Consider the following 14,901-nt stretch of genomic DNA (forward strand, 5'->3'; position numbering starts at 1 on the left):
ATAGCATATTGCCTCTTGCTCCAAGAAATAAGTCATAGGGTTGCCATATTTCAAAAAGTGAAAGTCCAGACCCAAAAGATGTCGAACTTTTCTTTTTGAGCCAAAGTTGTTGAGCTTTGCTTGCAAAATCTCCCCTCCCCAAAAAAGAAAGAAAAAAGAAAGAAAATGTTTTTGAGCAAATTTTAAGGAAATTCACCAAAATCGACATTTCCGACATGGGTTTCCATACGTCTGGATTTCCCCAAACATTTAAGGGATTTCCGGACACTGTTTCCAATGACTGAATCCCTGCAATATCTGGGAAATTCCAGACACATGGCAAGCCTAAATAAGAGCCATGCAAAGGGGTGGTCAAGACCCTCCTAGTGACACTCCTATCCTCCTGCCTCTGAGTAAATGAAACCTCTGCAGGCTGAATACCAGCTAATTCACTGCGAAGGCTGCAAGGCCGTTCAGCGAGAAGCATCTCGGGTGCTGGGCAGATGAAGTGTCCTTAAGCCCCCTTGAAATCCATGGTGCTTAAGTGCATTTGTATCATTCTCAAGAAGCAGCGTTGACAGAAAACATCCCCTCCAACTTTGGGCAGCAGAGACGGCGGTGCTTGTTTTGCTCTCGCTAGACAAGGGTGTCCCAATACAGCAGTCACGAAATTAAAAGACACCTGCTTCTTGGGAGAAAAGCAATGACAAACCTAGACAGCATCTTAAAAAGCAGAGACATCACCTTGCCGACAAAGGTCCGTATAGTTAAAGCTATGGTTTTCCCAGTAGTGATGTATGGAAGTGAGAGCTGGACCATAAAGAATGCTGATCGCCGAAGAATTGATGCTTTTGAATTATGGTGCTGGAGGAGACACTTGAGAGTCCCATGGACTGCAAGAAGATCAAACCTATCCAGTCTTATGGAAATCAGCCCTGAGTGCTCACTGGAAGGACAGAGGCTCCAATACTTTGGCCACCTCATGAGAAGAGAAGAATCCCTGGAAAAGACCCTGATGTTGGGAAAGATTGAGGGCACTAGGAGAAGGGGACGACAAAGGACAAGATGGTTGGACAGTGTTCTCGAAGCTACGAACGTGAGTTTGACCAAACTGCGGGAGGCAGTGCAAGACAGGAGTGCCTGGTGTGCTCTGGTCCATGGGGTCACGAAGAGTCGGACATGACTAAACGACTAAACAACAACAACAATATGGTAGCAACTAAAGGAGAGCAGTCGGGATTGGAAAGGAGCACAGAGCAGCCATTTTTGTCGGATGTCCAGAGTACAGAAGGACATACCTGTCCATTCTGGCTGCCTTGATTTTTTCACAGTCATCAATTCAGATCTCCGCACTTTCGCATCGGTTTATGAATTCAATCTTCCCTGATGCAGATTAACACTATGAGTTTTATCTCACACGAAAAACATTTTTATACACAGTCTTGCACAATGTAGACTTTTTTTGCAATGCTGTTTCCCCTCCTTTACCAATACAAGCAGTTATATGCACACTGATACCTGCATTTTTGTATACAGCACATTAGTCAGACGGGGAATTGCATTGCAAAATTCAACAAAGTGCGAATTTTGCAGGATGGCTGCATTTCAGGTTATCGTTTCTGGAAGAGCAAATGTGGTCCGTTCTCCTTTAAGAACTGAACTTCTCCTCCACTGATTCAGAAAGTGCATTTATCTACCACAAAATGTCTTGCACTTTTACTGCCTGTAAATACTACGCTGCCAAAAAGAAGAAGCAAGATATCCAGAATTCAGAAACGCAGTGCCGTTTTGTGACCTGGTTTGCAAACCAGGCCACCAAAGTCAACCTTTATTCCCAGCCCCTTAATCAACTCAAAATTTCAGTTGATTAACTGAAGCCATTTTAGCTCTTCTGATAAAGGAAGCTTTTTGTTTCACGAGGAGTGATAGGTTCTCTTTGCCATGTGGTGTTTCCTTCGAGAGGAAGTTTTGGGGATATGCAGAATTATTTAAAGTTGACTGATAAGTTGGTTCGAAAACCAGGCAACGAATCAAGTAACAGCAGGTTAAAAATCGCCAAGTGGCCTTAATTATGTGGCCCTCTCCAGAAAAAGGGGAACAAAGAGTCTGTGTGCCACCGCTGAAGGCACAAGGAGATGCTCTCTGGCCTAGAGGGAAGCCTGAACTTTGCAGAGGACCCCTTAAGTTTGTTTGAGAAGGGGGAACCCACCCAACAGATGCCAGGGAAGGAGAGGGGGGCTGGCGGAGTGGAAGCAATTAGCGACTTGGTGTCATTGGGCTGGTTGCCCCCTTTGTCAGCACGGTCAATTTCCTTTGCTCCCTGCTCTGCCCCCCCCCTCGCCTATCCCTCCCGCCCCATGGGAGTTAATCGGACACAATGGTCAGGGTTAATTCAGATTGTCAAGGATGGGAGCTGTGAATTTGAGGGAGGAGGAGGGCGGGCAGAGGGCAACCTCCAGGGGGGGGGAACCAACCCTGTGCACACACACACACATTTTCCTTTTTAAATTATTTTTTTTACGGCATCCACAATTGGGCCCAACAGCTTTGGAGACACCTTTTCCCCTCTCCTCCTGACTCCCTTCACCTCTGCCAAGGAACCCCACGGCCCACCCACTCTGCAGCCCCCCCCCCCCAAGGAAGCCTGGAATTCCCTTTTCTTTTTTGCAGCGACTCAAGCCCTTAATGATCTGAATTGGTGCTTTCCGGTGGGGCTGTGGGGGTGGGAGGGCATTCTCCCCACCTCCTTTTCCTTCTTTAAAATGAAAAATGGAAAATCTTCCTTCTACAAAATCCAGCCCGGTGGGCAGTTCCGTCTTGCGACTTCTCTCCCGTCTCCCACAGAGAGGAGCGATTCTCCCTCTGCACATTTGCTGGGCGGTGATTTGAATGGGATTGTGAAGTCCCGTTGCTTACGGCTTATCTGCTTTGGGTTTATTTGGCGAACACTTATAAACCACTTGCTCCGAAGAGAGGAAGGAAAAAAATACGGTAATATCTTCCAAGCTGCCTATCATCCATATCATTATTATATTTATTTATATCCTGCCTTTCCCCCAGATTCAAGGCGGCTTACGCAAGTTAGAAACAGCTAAATAAAATAAAATGCAAGAAGTTAAAAAAACTTATAGAAGGTAGTAATTAAAAAGTAATTAAATTACAATAGTTAAAACAAGATTTTTTAAAAAAACCCAAATCTATTAAAATACAGATAATAAAAACAGCACAGCACTGTTATTATTGTTATTATTATTAGCATTAATGTAATTAATTAAATTTGTATATGTACTGCCCTTCATCTGTAGATCAACCCTTTCCTTTAAATCACTGTCAGGAAATTGTCTTCTCCTGCTGGTGGAAAGACAACAAGTATTCAAATGTATAAAAAAACATGACTGAAATACACAAACCGATTTTTTTAAAAACAAAAACAAAATTTGCATTGTTAAAAATATCAGTAAAGCATTTAAAAGAAGCTTTCATTAAATCTTCCTGTCTGGATAGGCTTCCTGGAACAGGAAAACTTTCAGCCGGTGTCTAAAACAGCACAACAACAACAACAACAATTATATTGTTTGTACCCCACCCATAGCTGCCAAGTTTTCCCTTTTCTCGCGAGGAAGCCTATTCAGCATAATGGAATTTCCCTTTAAAAAAGGGAGAACTTGGCAGCTATGACCCCACCCATCTCCCTGGGTTTCCCCAGCCATTCTGGATGGCTTCAAGCAGATAGAAGAACACAATAAAACATCATTATATTAAAAACTTCCCTATGCAGGGCTGCCTTCAGATGTATTCTAAAAGTTGTATAGTTGTTTTTAGGGTTCCGCTACCCTGAAGAGCAAAAAAGAGGGCAGCCTGGGCTCCTGCCCGCCTGAGACAGGGAAAGAGGTGTGCTTAGGCTGGCAGGGGCTGCAGCGTGCAGAGCAGCCAAAGCCCACCCCAAAAAACCTTGTAAAATGTAAAAAAAAAAAGATGTTGGCCCCCCCAAAGAGGACATGTCCGTGTTTTCCCGGACGTATGGAAACCCTATCTCCTTGACATCTGATGGGAGAGCGTTCCACAGGGCAGGTGCCGCCACCAAGAAGGCCCTCTGTAAGTTCACTTCTTGCAGCGAGGGAGCCACCAGAAGACCCTCGGAGGAGGACCTCAGCGGAGACACTCCTTCAGGTATAAAGAGTCAACAATGTTTAGGGCTTTAAAGGCCAACACTTTTTCCACTGTGCCACGATGGTGGACGTCACGTTCCACCAATGTGGGCAGAAGGTAAACCACCACATTCTGCAGAACATAGCACATAACAGTGAGCCTATACTCAGACAAAAAGCTTTCGACAAAAAAGAACTCGTCCAAAGACTCCTGCGGATCAGGAAATGCAGACCCTCCAAGTGTCCCTATTTTCCAGGGATTTCCCTGATTTAGAGAAGCCGTCCTGGTTTCTGATCTGAACCCAGAATGTCCCGCTTTTCCTTAGGACATCCCTATTTTCATTGGAGAAATGTTGGAGGGAACGGAATTATCTGACCCCCGAGCCGTCTGAAGGCAACACTGTATAGGGAAGTGTTGTGTTTTTTTCATGTTTAATGTTTTATTATGTTTATATATATGTTGGAAGCTGCCCAGAGTGGCTGGGGAAACCCAGTCAGATGTGTGGTGTATAAATAGGAAAATTATCCTTCTGGAATGGAGCACCTCTGTTTTCATCTGAGGGCATGGAATCGGTTAAGTTGCAGGAAGCAGAGAGGAATAAATGGGCAGATCTCCAAATGGTGAGATGTGGATCGGTACTTACACCTTTAGAATCCTAGAATGGTAGAGTTGGAAGGGATCCAAGGGACATCTAGTCCAACCCCCTGCAATACAGGAATCTCAACTCAAGCATCCGATGTCCATCCAACCTCTGCTTAAAAACCTTCAAGGAAGGAGAGTCCACCCTCACCCCCTGAGGGAGACCGTTCCACTGAGTTGAGTGAGAGCAGTGAAGTGGCGAAGTTTGCAGACGCTCCTAAATTCCTCAGGGCTTCTAAAACCAAAAGAGATTGCAAAGGTCTCCAAGAGCAGCTCTCCAAACGGGGAGCTATTCTTGTGCCAGATGGAAATGGAAAATGAGTTGGGTGGATCCATCCCCTCTTTCATTTCAGGGGTTAATGATAATGATGAGGGTAATAATAATAATAATAATAATAATAATAATAATAATAATAATAATAGCAGCCTTGTGTCCCAGAAATTCCTCTGGCGGCAGCATTGGCCTCTGAGGACTTTCTCGGGAGGCGCGTTTTCTCGGGCAGCTCCCCCCCCCCCGTCCGCCCACATCTCGCAGCGTCAGCTCCATTAGGCCTGACACGTACAGCCACCATTTCTGTAAAGGTCGTAACCTGCCCAGTAGGGCTCGGCAAGGCCAGGTTCCTTGAGCTCACACATCTGTGCGCTGGAGCCTAGACTGCCCCGCGGAGAGGAGGACAGACGCATTTGGGGTGGCGCATTTCCCCTGTCGCTTCTGGAGGAAGGGAATTCCTTCTCTTTCTCCCATAAATAAATGGAGAGTGTGGCCTGTGTCTCTGGATTTATATTTATATTTATACTTTCCCGTCTGTGGAATGCTCTCCCCAGGAAAATTCGCCGGGTGCCTTCACTGGACCCTCTAGTTCCGTACCGCTCAGGATATGTAACTTTCGGATTACGAATGCGGTGAACCCGCGTGTATACTTCCGGGTTCCGCCCCGCACACATGCGCAGAAGCGCTCAATTGCACCGTGAGCATGCGCAGAAGCTGTGCCTCTGTCGGTGGATTTTTCGGGTTGCGGACGGACCCCCAGAAAGAATTTAATTCGTATCCGGAGGGTCCACTGTACACCTTTAGGCACCAGACAAAAGCGTTCCTTTTTAACCAGGCCTTTGCCTGACTTGATCTACGTCCTATACCCTTTTTAAAATGCTGGTTCTTTTGGTTTTATTTTATTTTATTGGGTTGTTGTTTTTGTTTCGATTTTATGTGTATTTGATATTTTATGTGAATCGCCCTGAGACCTTCAGGTATAGGTCAGTATAGAAAAAATAAATAAATAAACTCCCATTTTCCCCCGTCCCCAAACAGGGAGGCTTTACCGCTAAAACAGAAACAGCTAAAAGCAGAGAGGCAGCAGGGAAGTCAACATTAAAAACCAATTAGGGCATTAATAGAATCTATCTATCAATCTATCTCGCTATCAATCTATAACCAAAATAAAAAAATTCCTTCCAGTAGCACCTTAAAAACCAACTAAGTTTGTCATTGGTATGGTTTGTCATTTCGACTTCAACAGACCAACACGGCTACCTACCTGTAACTAAATCTATAAGCAGTTTGTTTGGTTTGGTTTGGTTGCTTGTTTGTAAGTCACATTGGGTTGCCTTGGGTATTAATAATATTATTATTAAATATAAGTTATTATTTATATGCCGACAAATTAAAAACACAGTGAAACATCGAACCAAAGCGACTAACAAATTTAATAGACAAAATAAGGATAATAAATAAACAGCCTCAGCACTGGCCCTCTCCTTAAAGGGCCACGGCACCATGTACCCCATCCTGCGCCCACATTCCACCGCCACAGATGCCCCCCGCAACCCCTGCCATTGGCCAAATTGCCTAATGCGTAATTAACGTGGGATTAGCACTCCTCCACCACACACACACACTCCTCTCTGCGCTGAGGTTTCTGGTGACATCATTTGCAGTGACAGTGGAGTGACTGGGCGAGAGATTAGCTGTGCACGCTTCAAAATGTCACTGTGCGCCTTCTGCTGCGGCAAATTGAGAGACGCGGCCTTCGGTTGCGAGAACCCCATCGCTGTTGAGCTTGGGAAGTCGCCAGATCGGAAGCAAACGGTGTCAATAAATAAGCAAGGGATCTTGTCTTTTTTTGTGGGGGTTTCCTTCCGGGAAAAAAAAAAAGGTTTGCTACAAGCAGCTGTGGCTGTGTGTCATCTAGAGCAGGGGTCGGCAAGACTTATCGGACATGGGCCGGATCACTCCTGTGGAGATCCTCTGTGGGCAGGGCCGGCGCAACACGACGCCGGAAATCGCATCTGCACATGTCTGCGGCACCGGAAATCGCTTCTGTGCATGCTCAGACGTCGAAAATCGCGCATGAGCAGAAGCAATTTCCGGCCTCTGGGCATGCACAGAAGCGATTTCCGGCGTATATATCTTTCAGAAACTGCGCTACTGTCCTTCATTCCAAGGAAACACGAACTTTGCATAATCAAACATTTTTTGTTGTTATCTATAGATACAAATTGCTTTTTTAATTTTTCATTTTCACCTTTTACAAATACTTTAAACAATAAAAGCAGAACCTTTACAAATCTAATTTAGCTTCCCCTCGTCTTCCCTCCCCTCCTTTCTGTAGTTATTCATTTCATATCTTTTTATTCCTGCATATCCAATTCAATTCTATTAGCCAATTTCCCCTTATCTTCCCCTTAAATATCTCTTACTGCCGTGTTTATATCAGTCCCACTAATGTTTGGATTTTTTTACAATGCATCTTCAAATAATCCATACATTTCCCCCATTCAATTTTTAAAAGCCTCTCTGCTTGATTTCTTATTCTTCCGGTGAGTCTCGCCATTTCTGCGTACTCCATGGATTTTAGTTGCCAATCTTCCTTTGTCGGAACTGTTCCTTCCTTCCATCTTTGGGCATAAATCATTTGAGCAGTCATGGTAGCAATTTATACTTGAAGAATTTTTTTCTGTTTGCTGGGTACTTTCCCAAGGATTATACCTAAAAGAAAAGCTTCTGTTTCTTTTCGTAAAAGTCATCTTCATCATTTTTCTTCATCTCATTTCCCAGAAAGTGCCGTGTACATTCATGCAAAATGCAAAGCTCCTCTCTCCTCTGAACTTACCTGTTTAGTGCTATAACAACAACAACAACAACAACAACAACAACAACAACAACAACAAATTATTATTATTATTATTATTATTATTATTATTATTATTATTATTATTATTATTTATACCCCACCCATCTGCCTGGGTTTCCCTAGCCACTCTGTACAGCTCCCAACAGAATATTAAACAGAATAACTTCAAACATTAAAAACTTCCCTAAATAGGTTAATAATAATAATAATAATAATAATAATAATAATAATAATGCAATAATAATTTATTTATTCCCCAGCCACAATGGGCGGCTTCCAACAAAAGATTAAAAATACATTAAAACATGTCTTCTAAAAGTCAGATAGTTGTTTATTTCCTTAACATCCACAGGGCGGGTGCCACCACCAAGAAGGCCCTCTGCCTGGTTCCCTGTAACCTCACTTCTTGCAGGGAGGGAACCGTCAAGAGGCCCTCGGTGCTGGACCTCCGTACTGCTCCCTAATGCTTACTTCTTTTTATTCTCATATAATGCCTCCTTATTCTCCTTATTCTAGTCCTTATTCTCCTTACTCTAGTCCTCCTGAAATCACATCCATGGTGCCTGACACCAAGGGAGGGGTGGAGGAAGGGGGGTGCGGTGTGGTGGGGGCGGTTCGCCCTAGGTGTCCCCACTGAGGGGGGTGACAAAATGCTGGGCGGTACTTCCCGATGGACCTGCAGCATGCCCGAGCCATGCGTCTCTCCTGGGGGGTGACAAAATGCTGGGCGGTACTTCCCGATGGACCTGCAGCATGCCCAAGCCATGCGTCTCTCCTGGGAGTGGCACAGTGGCTTGGGCACCCGCAGGCTCCACGCTGCCCCAAACGCTTCACCCGCCACCTCTCCCCCCCCCCAGCTGTAGGGTGGCTGAGTGGGAGGAGGCAGGCAGACTCCTCGGAGGCCCTGCGGTGCGTTCTGCCCCAGCTGCCCCCGCCCCTGGGCGCAGAGCACATGCGCCGCCCCAGATGCCCGATTAGCTTGCTTTGCCGCTGCCTGACACAGCTACTTTTTTTATTCACCGGTGTTATGTATGGAGACTGATAGGGGCTGTTCAGCCACCTAGCCGGAGAGAAAACGCCCAAAGCTGTCCTCATAAGCAACCGCGCATTAGCTAGACTGCTTCTGATTGGATTGTTCACCTCCCTAGCTCTTCTGTGATTGGTTGGGTCGCACCAGGAGGCAGACCCTGCTAGGTGGCTGAACAGCCCCTATCAGTCTCCATACATAACAGCCCCCCACCCCAATCTGTGCATGTTTTCCTTCCTCTCCGGACGTCCCCATAATTCTCTCTTCCTCCACTTTCTCTCCACAGCCTACTGGACTGTGAGTGGCGTGAATGGGCCACTGGTTGTCCTGGACAATGTTAAGGTATGAGTCCATTGCTTTTCATATGCCATTTGAGATAAATATATGGACATGGTAGTGTCAGGGGATTGTTGCAGCTACTCTTGAGTAAAGACGCTCCAGTCTGCTCTGTCTTTAAGAGCTTTATTGTGCATACTATTTACAGTGCAGAGACATCAGAAAACATCAGAACCCGGCAATGGCGCTTGTCTGCTTTTGCGCCAGCATAATAGTCTGGGAGGGACCCAGGTAGCGCTGTGGGTTAAACCACAGAGTCTAGGGCTTGCTGATCAGAAGGTCGGCGGTTCGAATCCCTGCAACGGGGTGAGCTCCTGTTGCTCGGTCCCAGCTCCTGCCCACCTAGCAGTTCGAAAACACGTCAAGTGCAAGTAGATAAATAGGGACCACTCCGGCGGGAAGGTAAACGGTGTTTCCATGTGCTGCTCTGGTTCGCCAGAAGCAGCTTTGTCATGCTGGCCACATGACCCGGAAGCTGTCTGCGGACAAACGCTGGCTCCCTCAGCCTATAGAGCGAGATGAGCGCCGCAACCCCAGAGTCAGACATGACTGGACCTGATGGTCAGGGGCCCCTTTACCTTTTTAATAGTCTGGGAACCCCAAAACGCCACCCCCTTGCCCTATGTCTGGGTGCGTGACCCAACATGGGCACCGGAAGGGGCTTCGTTCCTTCTCCAGTCCTTTGGCTAGAGCGTTGCTGAGGATCCGACACCTCGCGGCGCTGTCCTTCCTCCTCTGGCCAGCTGGGTCGGTGCCGAGGCTCTGATACATCTTGGAGCCCCTCTCCATTCCGCTCCATTCCTCATTCCCTCCTCCTGGCCCGCTGCTTGTGCTGTCACTGGGTGAAGTGCTGGTCAGGATGACTGGGGGAGGGTCCCTGTAGGGAGTCCCCCTGACAGGTAGGGATGCAGGTGGCGCTGTGGTTTAAACCAAGGAGCCTCTAGGGCATGCCGATCAGAAGGTCGGTGGTTCGAATCCCCGCAGCGGAGTGAGCTCCTGTTGCTCTGTCCCTGCTCCTGCCCACCTAGCAGTTTGAAAGCACGAGTAAAGTGCAAGTAGATAAATAGGGACCGCTGCGGTGGGAAGGTAAACGACATTTCCGTGCGCTGCTCTGGTTTCTGTCACAGTGTTCCATTGCACCAGGGGTGGTTCAGTCCTCCTGACTACATGACCTGGAAAGCTGTCTGTGGATATATATAGGGTGCCTACATTCTGTATGTGCAAATGGCTTTAGGTACCTATTAGGTCCATAAATTACCATACAGCATATATTCAACACAAGAACAGCGACAATTTGTTGTTGACAAACGACAGCTGGACATATAAAGTGTGGGAATGTTCAGGAATGTGGATGAGGAGATATTGTTTAATATATCCTATCCCCGCTTGCGCTAGCAAGCACAAAACTTTAGCAGAGTAAAAACATTCCCCTTTTTGCAAAATACACAGCAGAAGAACGTTTGCGCAGGCTTGATTTAAGCCACTAAAATAAAGTGTATTTTCCTGGTATTTCCCCTTTTTCCCTCTTAAAAGAAAAGACACAACACAATGCTCTTAAAAGTATAAAAGATGTTTACTTACAAGCATCTCGAGGTACAGCACACTCAAGAGGTAGACTTGCTTAGTTAAAAGGTAATATATACATTGTGAAGTTCACTTATAAGAAGTGAGACTCCATCTCATCTCTCTCTCTAGGCTGGAGGCCTTGAGGGAGAGACTCACTAAGATGTGTGTAGTCCAAGAGGTCTGGTCCAAGAGAGGGGAAATGGCTGTTTCCTTCAGGATTTATCTGCCACTTCCTCAACTCATTTGCATGTGAAGGAAGAGGAAACTACGCTTAGTCATATCCTCCTCCTCAGTCCTCCAAGTGGACTATCTAGGGATTGTTGTGACTTGACTGCACTTAACCCTTTGCATCCCACAAACCCCTTCTCAGGCAATTCACAACATACACAAAAACATACATAAATAACTTTAATCAACCACCCAAGAGTCCCAGCTTGCCACGAAGATCCTGGAACTTCTCTCTTGGCAGGGGCTTTGTTAGGACATCTGCAGTCATCTGGTCAGTGTTGCAGTAACACATTTCAACAAGTCCATCCTCGATCACCTGGCGTATGTAGTGGTACCTGACCCCAATGTGTTTGGTGCGTGCAAGGAACTTTTCACTTTGTGTCAGCTTCATACTGCTCTGATTGTCCTCCATCAAGCTGACAGGTCCCGTTCTTGGCACGCCAAAGTCCTTCAGGAGCTGATCCAGCCAGGGGATCTCTCTGCAAGCTTCCGAAGCCGCAATGTACTCAGATTCTGTGGACGATAAAGCTACACATTTCTGTTTATAGCTGCCCCATGCAATAGCTCCGTCCCCATACATAAAAACATAGCCACTTGTGGATTTATAATCCTTATTGTCCCCAGCCCAATCCGCATCAGTGTACCCAAGCAGTTTAGGGTCTCTGACAGCTGGCAGTTTTAATTTACAGTCCATGGTTCCCTTTAGATAACGAACAACCCTCTTAACTCCAGCCCAATCATGCTCAGTGGGACAACTTACTTTCCTACTTAGGATCCCCACTGCACTTGCCAGGTCAGGTCTGCATGTGGTAACCAAATACAAAAGTTTGCCAATCGCTGACCTGTATTGCGTGTTGTTTGGCAGCAACTTCGAACCTTGTTGATTCTTCAAGAAGTCTGTGGCCATCGGTGTCGCAACTGGGTGTGCGTCCTGCATCTGCATGCTTTCAATCAGTTCAGTTATCTTTTGCCTTTGGCTGAGTAAGAACGATCCATCCTCTTCTCTCTCAACTTGAATTCCCAAGTAGTATTTCACTTTTCCAAGTTCCTTGACCTCTACTTCCCTGTTGAGGTGTTTGACTATGTCTTTATAGTCTTTCTCATTTGACGTAGAAATTAAAAGGTCGTCAACAAAGGCTAAAATGTACGAAAACTGTCCATTCCTTTGTTTGGTGTACAAGCACTTATCAGCAGTCCCTTGCTTGTACCCAAGCTGCACCAGCATCTCATGGAGTTTCTGGTTCCAAGCCCTCGCTGCTTGCTTCAAACCATAAAGTCCTTTCTGCAGCTTGCACACTAGATGTGCCTCATTTGGTTTAATGAAACCTTTGGGCTGCTTCATATAAATCTGCTCAGAAATTTCGCCGTGAAGAAAGGCTGTCGCAATGTCAATATGGTAAACTGACATTTGCTTAGATGCTGCAATACTTAAAAGTAGTCTGACACTGCTGTATCGAACTGTCGGTGCAAACACTTGATCGTAATCCTCTCCATACTTCTGGGAAAAACCTTGTGCCACAAGCCTAGCTTTGTAGCGTTGCACCTCCCCTTCTGAACCCTTTTTAACCTTGAACACCCATTTACTTCCAATTGCTTCCTTACCAGGAGGTAGTTCTGTGAGTGTCCAGGTCCTGTTCCGATGAAGTGCATCTATCTCCTCCTGAGCAGCTTTCCTCCAGAGACTGGCTTCATCTGGTGGCATCCTCTCTATCTCTTCCCATTTGGAAGGTTCCTGTGGAGACGCCGACCTTGTAAGGTAGGACAGCCGTAATGGTGGAACACCTCTGTTGGTTCTGGATGAGCGTCTGACCTCTGGTCTTTCGACCGCATCAGCTTCCTCATCCTCCTCCAGCAGTGGCATATCCCCATACAGCTGCTCGTCATCATCTTCGTCTCTGGTGCTGCCAGGGGCCTGGACCTCCACGTCTTCTCGGGTGTCACCTATAGGGGGTGCTACGACACTAGAAGTTGGATTAGTACTTTGTATTGGTTCAAAAGGAAAAATCACAAATTCCTCATCCTGTGGCTCCTTGGAACAATCAATGGCAGTGTCCTTTGTATCAACTTTGCCTTGCTCATCGAAGTAAATTACATGCTGCGAACTTGTCTTGCCAGTTTGCGGATCCAAGACTCTATATCCTTTTCCTCCAGAAGCGTACCCAACTAGGATCCCTGCCTTCGCTCTGGAATCAAGTTTGTGTCTGTGCTCCTTGGGCACATGATAGTAGCACAAACTTCCAAATACACGTATATGTGACAAATTTGGGGCTTTTCCATGCCAAAGTTCAAATGGTGTGCGCTCTGCGCCTTTTGTGGGCAGTCTGTTCTGAAGATAGACTGAGCAACGAGCCGCTTCACCCCACAGCCTGTGTGACAAGTTAGCTTCCTTTAGCATGCACCTTGTCATTTCCAAAATGGATCTAAATTTCCTCTCTGCAATTGAGTTTTGTTGGGGTGTGTAGGCAACTGTGGTCACGTGTGATATGCCTTCCCTAGCCATGACGGCCTGCATCTCATGTGAACAAAATTCCCCACCATTATCGGACATTAAAATGGAAGGGGCTCGCTGGAACTTGTTCTTGACCATGTTAAGATAGTCCCTGAACAATTCCACTGTCTCACTCTTCTCCTTGATAAAGTATGCTACGCAGAATCTCGAGAAATCGTCCAAAAATATCAAAATATATTTATTACCTCCTAGAGAAGATACATTCATTGGTCCACATAGATCTGTATGGACAATGTCCAATACTTTAGTGCTTCTCTTCTCTGCACAACGTGGGAAAGAAGGTTTAGTTGCTTTCTCACTAACACAAGTAATACATTTTGATGTTGGTGTATTTGTGTTGCTTTGCTTTACCTGCAGACCTCTCACAAGATCACCTTTCTGTAGTTCCAGAATAACGTTGGTGTCTCTGTGTCCAAGTCTCTTGTGCCAGAGTTCCAGACTTCCTTCGTCCTTTTGACTTGGTTGCGCCACCTTTGCAGACTGGTTCTGCTGGTTCTCTGAAACATTAAGCTCATATACACCATCCTTTAGTGTGCCCTGAGCACAAACTTCATCATGCTTAGTCACAATACATTGCCCTTTTTCAAATGTAATTTTAAATCCTTTCCTGTCCAAACTGGACACGCTGAGTAAGTTGCAATTAAGCTTTGGTGCAAACTTAACTTCAGTTATCTTAGTATTAATTGTTTCATGATCTACGTTGAATTTCAAATTCACAGTTCCTGCACCAATTGCCTTTACAATGTTGCCATCAGCAATCTCAATTTCAGAGGCTTCATCCCCATTAATCTCATTAAAATACTCCTTTTCATAACAGAAATGAGAACTCGCTCCACTGTCAAGAATCCACTTATTGCGCTTATTTTCACGATTCTGGACAGCTAGACTCCTCTCCTGCATCAACATGGTTTGCTCATGACTCCCCTTCTTAACGCCTTGTGGTTTTGAGGGGTGGGATTCAACTTTATCCTCATTTGAACCCTTGCAGTTCCTTGCTATGTGGTTTTTCCCATTGCATTTAAAACAAATTATTTCTCTAGATGTCTCTCTGGACTTTCCAAAATGCTTGGATGCATAGCTGCTATCCTTCCTCCTTGGATTCCTTTCTTGAGAATCAAGGCTATCTCTGCATTCCTCTCTTAAATGGTTGATAAGCTCATTAAAACTTAAATCTTTCGTGTGATCCATTATACTTTTAAATGGAGCAAACGTAGGTCCCAATGATGCAAGCATAAACGTTACTTTAGTCACATCATCAAAGGCTCTAGGAGTAAGGGCAATTCTTTGAACAATCTCAGAAAAATTCTTAAAATGCTCTGTAAACTCTTCTCTAGAAT

General features: G+C 45.6%; 1 protein-coding gene across 1 annotated transcript in view; it reads left to right on the forward strand.

The window, feature by feature from the left end:
* ATP6V1B1 (ATPase H+ transporting V1 subunit B1) overlaps window positions 1-14,901 on the forward strand; it is a 63,409-nt gene that overhangs the window by 12,326 nt on the left and 36,182 nt on the right. The window contains exon 2 of the mRNA XM_035103697.3: window positions 9,212-9,267. Coding sequence (XP_034959588.1) covers window positions 9,212-9,267 — 56 coding nt within the window. The remainder of the gene's footprint in view (window positions 1-9,211; window positions 9,268-14,901) is intronic.

The sequence above is a fragment of the Zootoca vivipara genome, chromosome Z1, assembly GCF_965207765.1.
Source record: "Zootoca vivipara chromosome Z1, rZooViv2.hap1.1, whole genome shotgun sequence".
Classification (NCBI taxonomy): domain Eukaryota; kingdom Metazoa; phylum Chordata; class Lepidosauria; order Squamata; family Lacertidae; genus Zootoca; species Zootoca vivipara.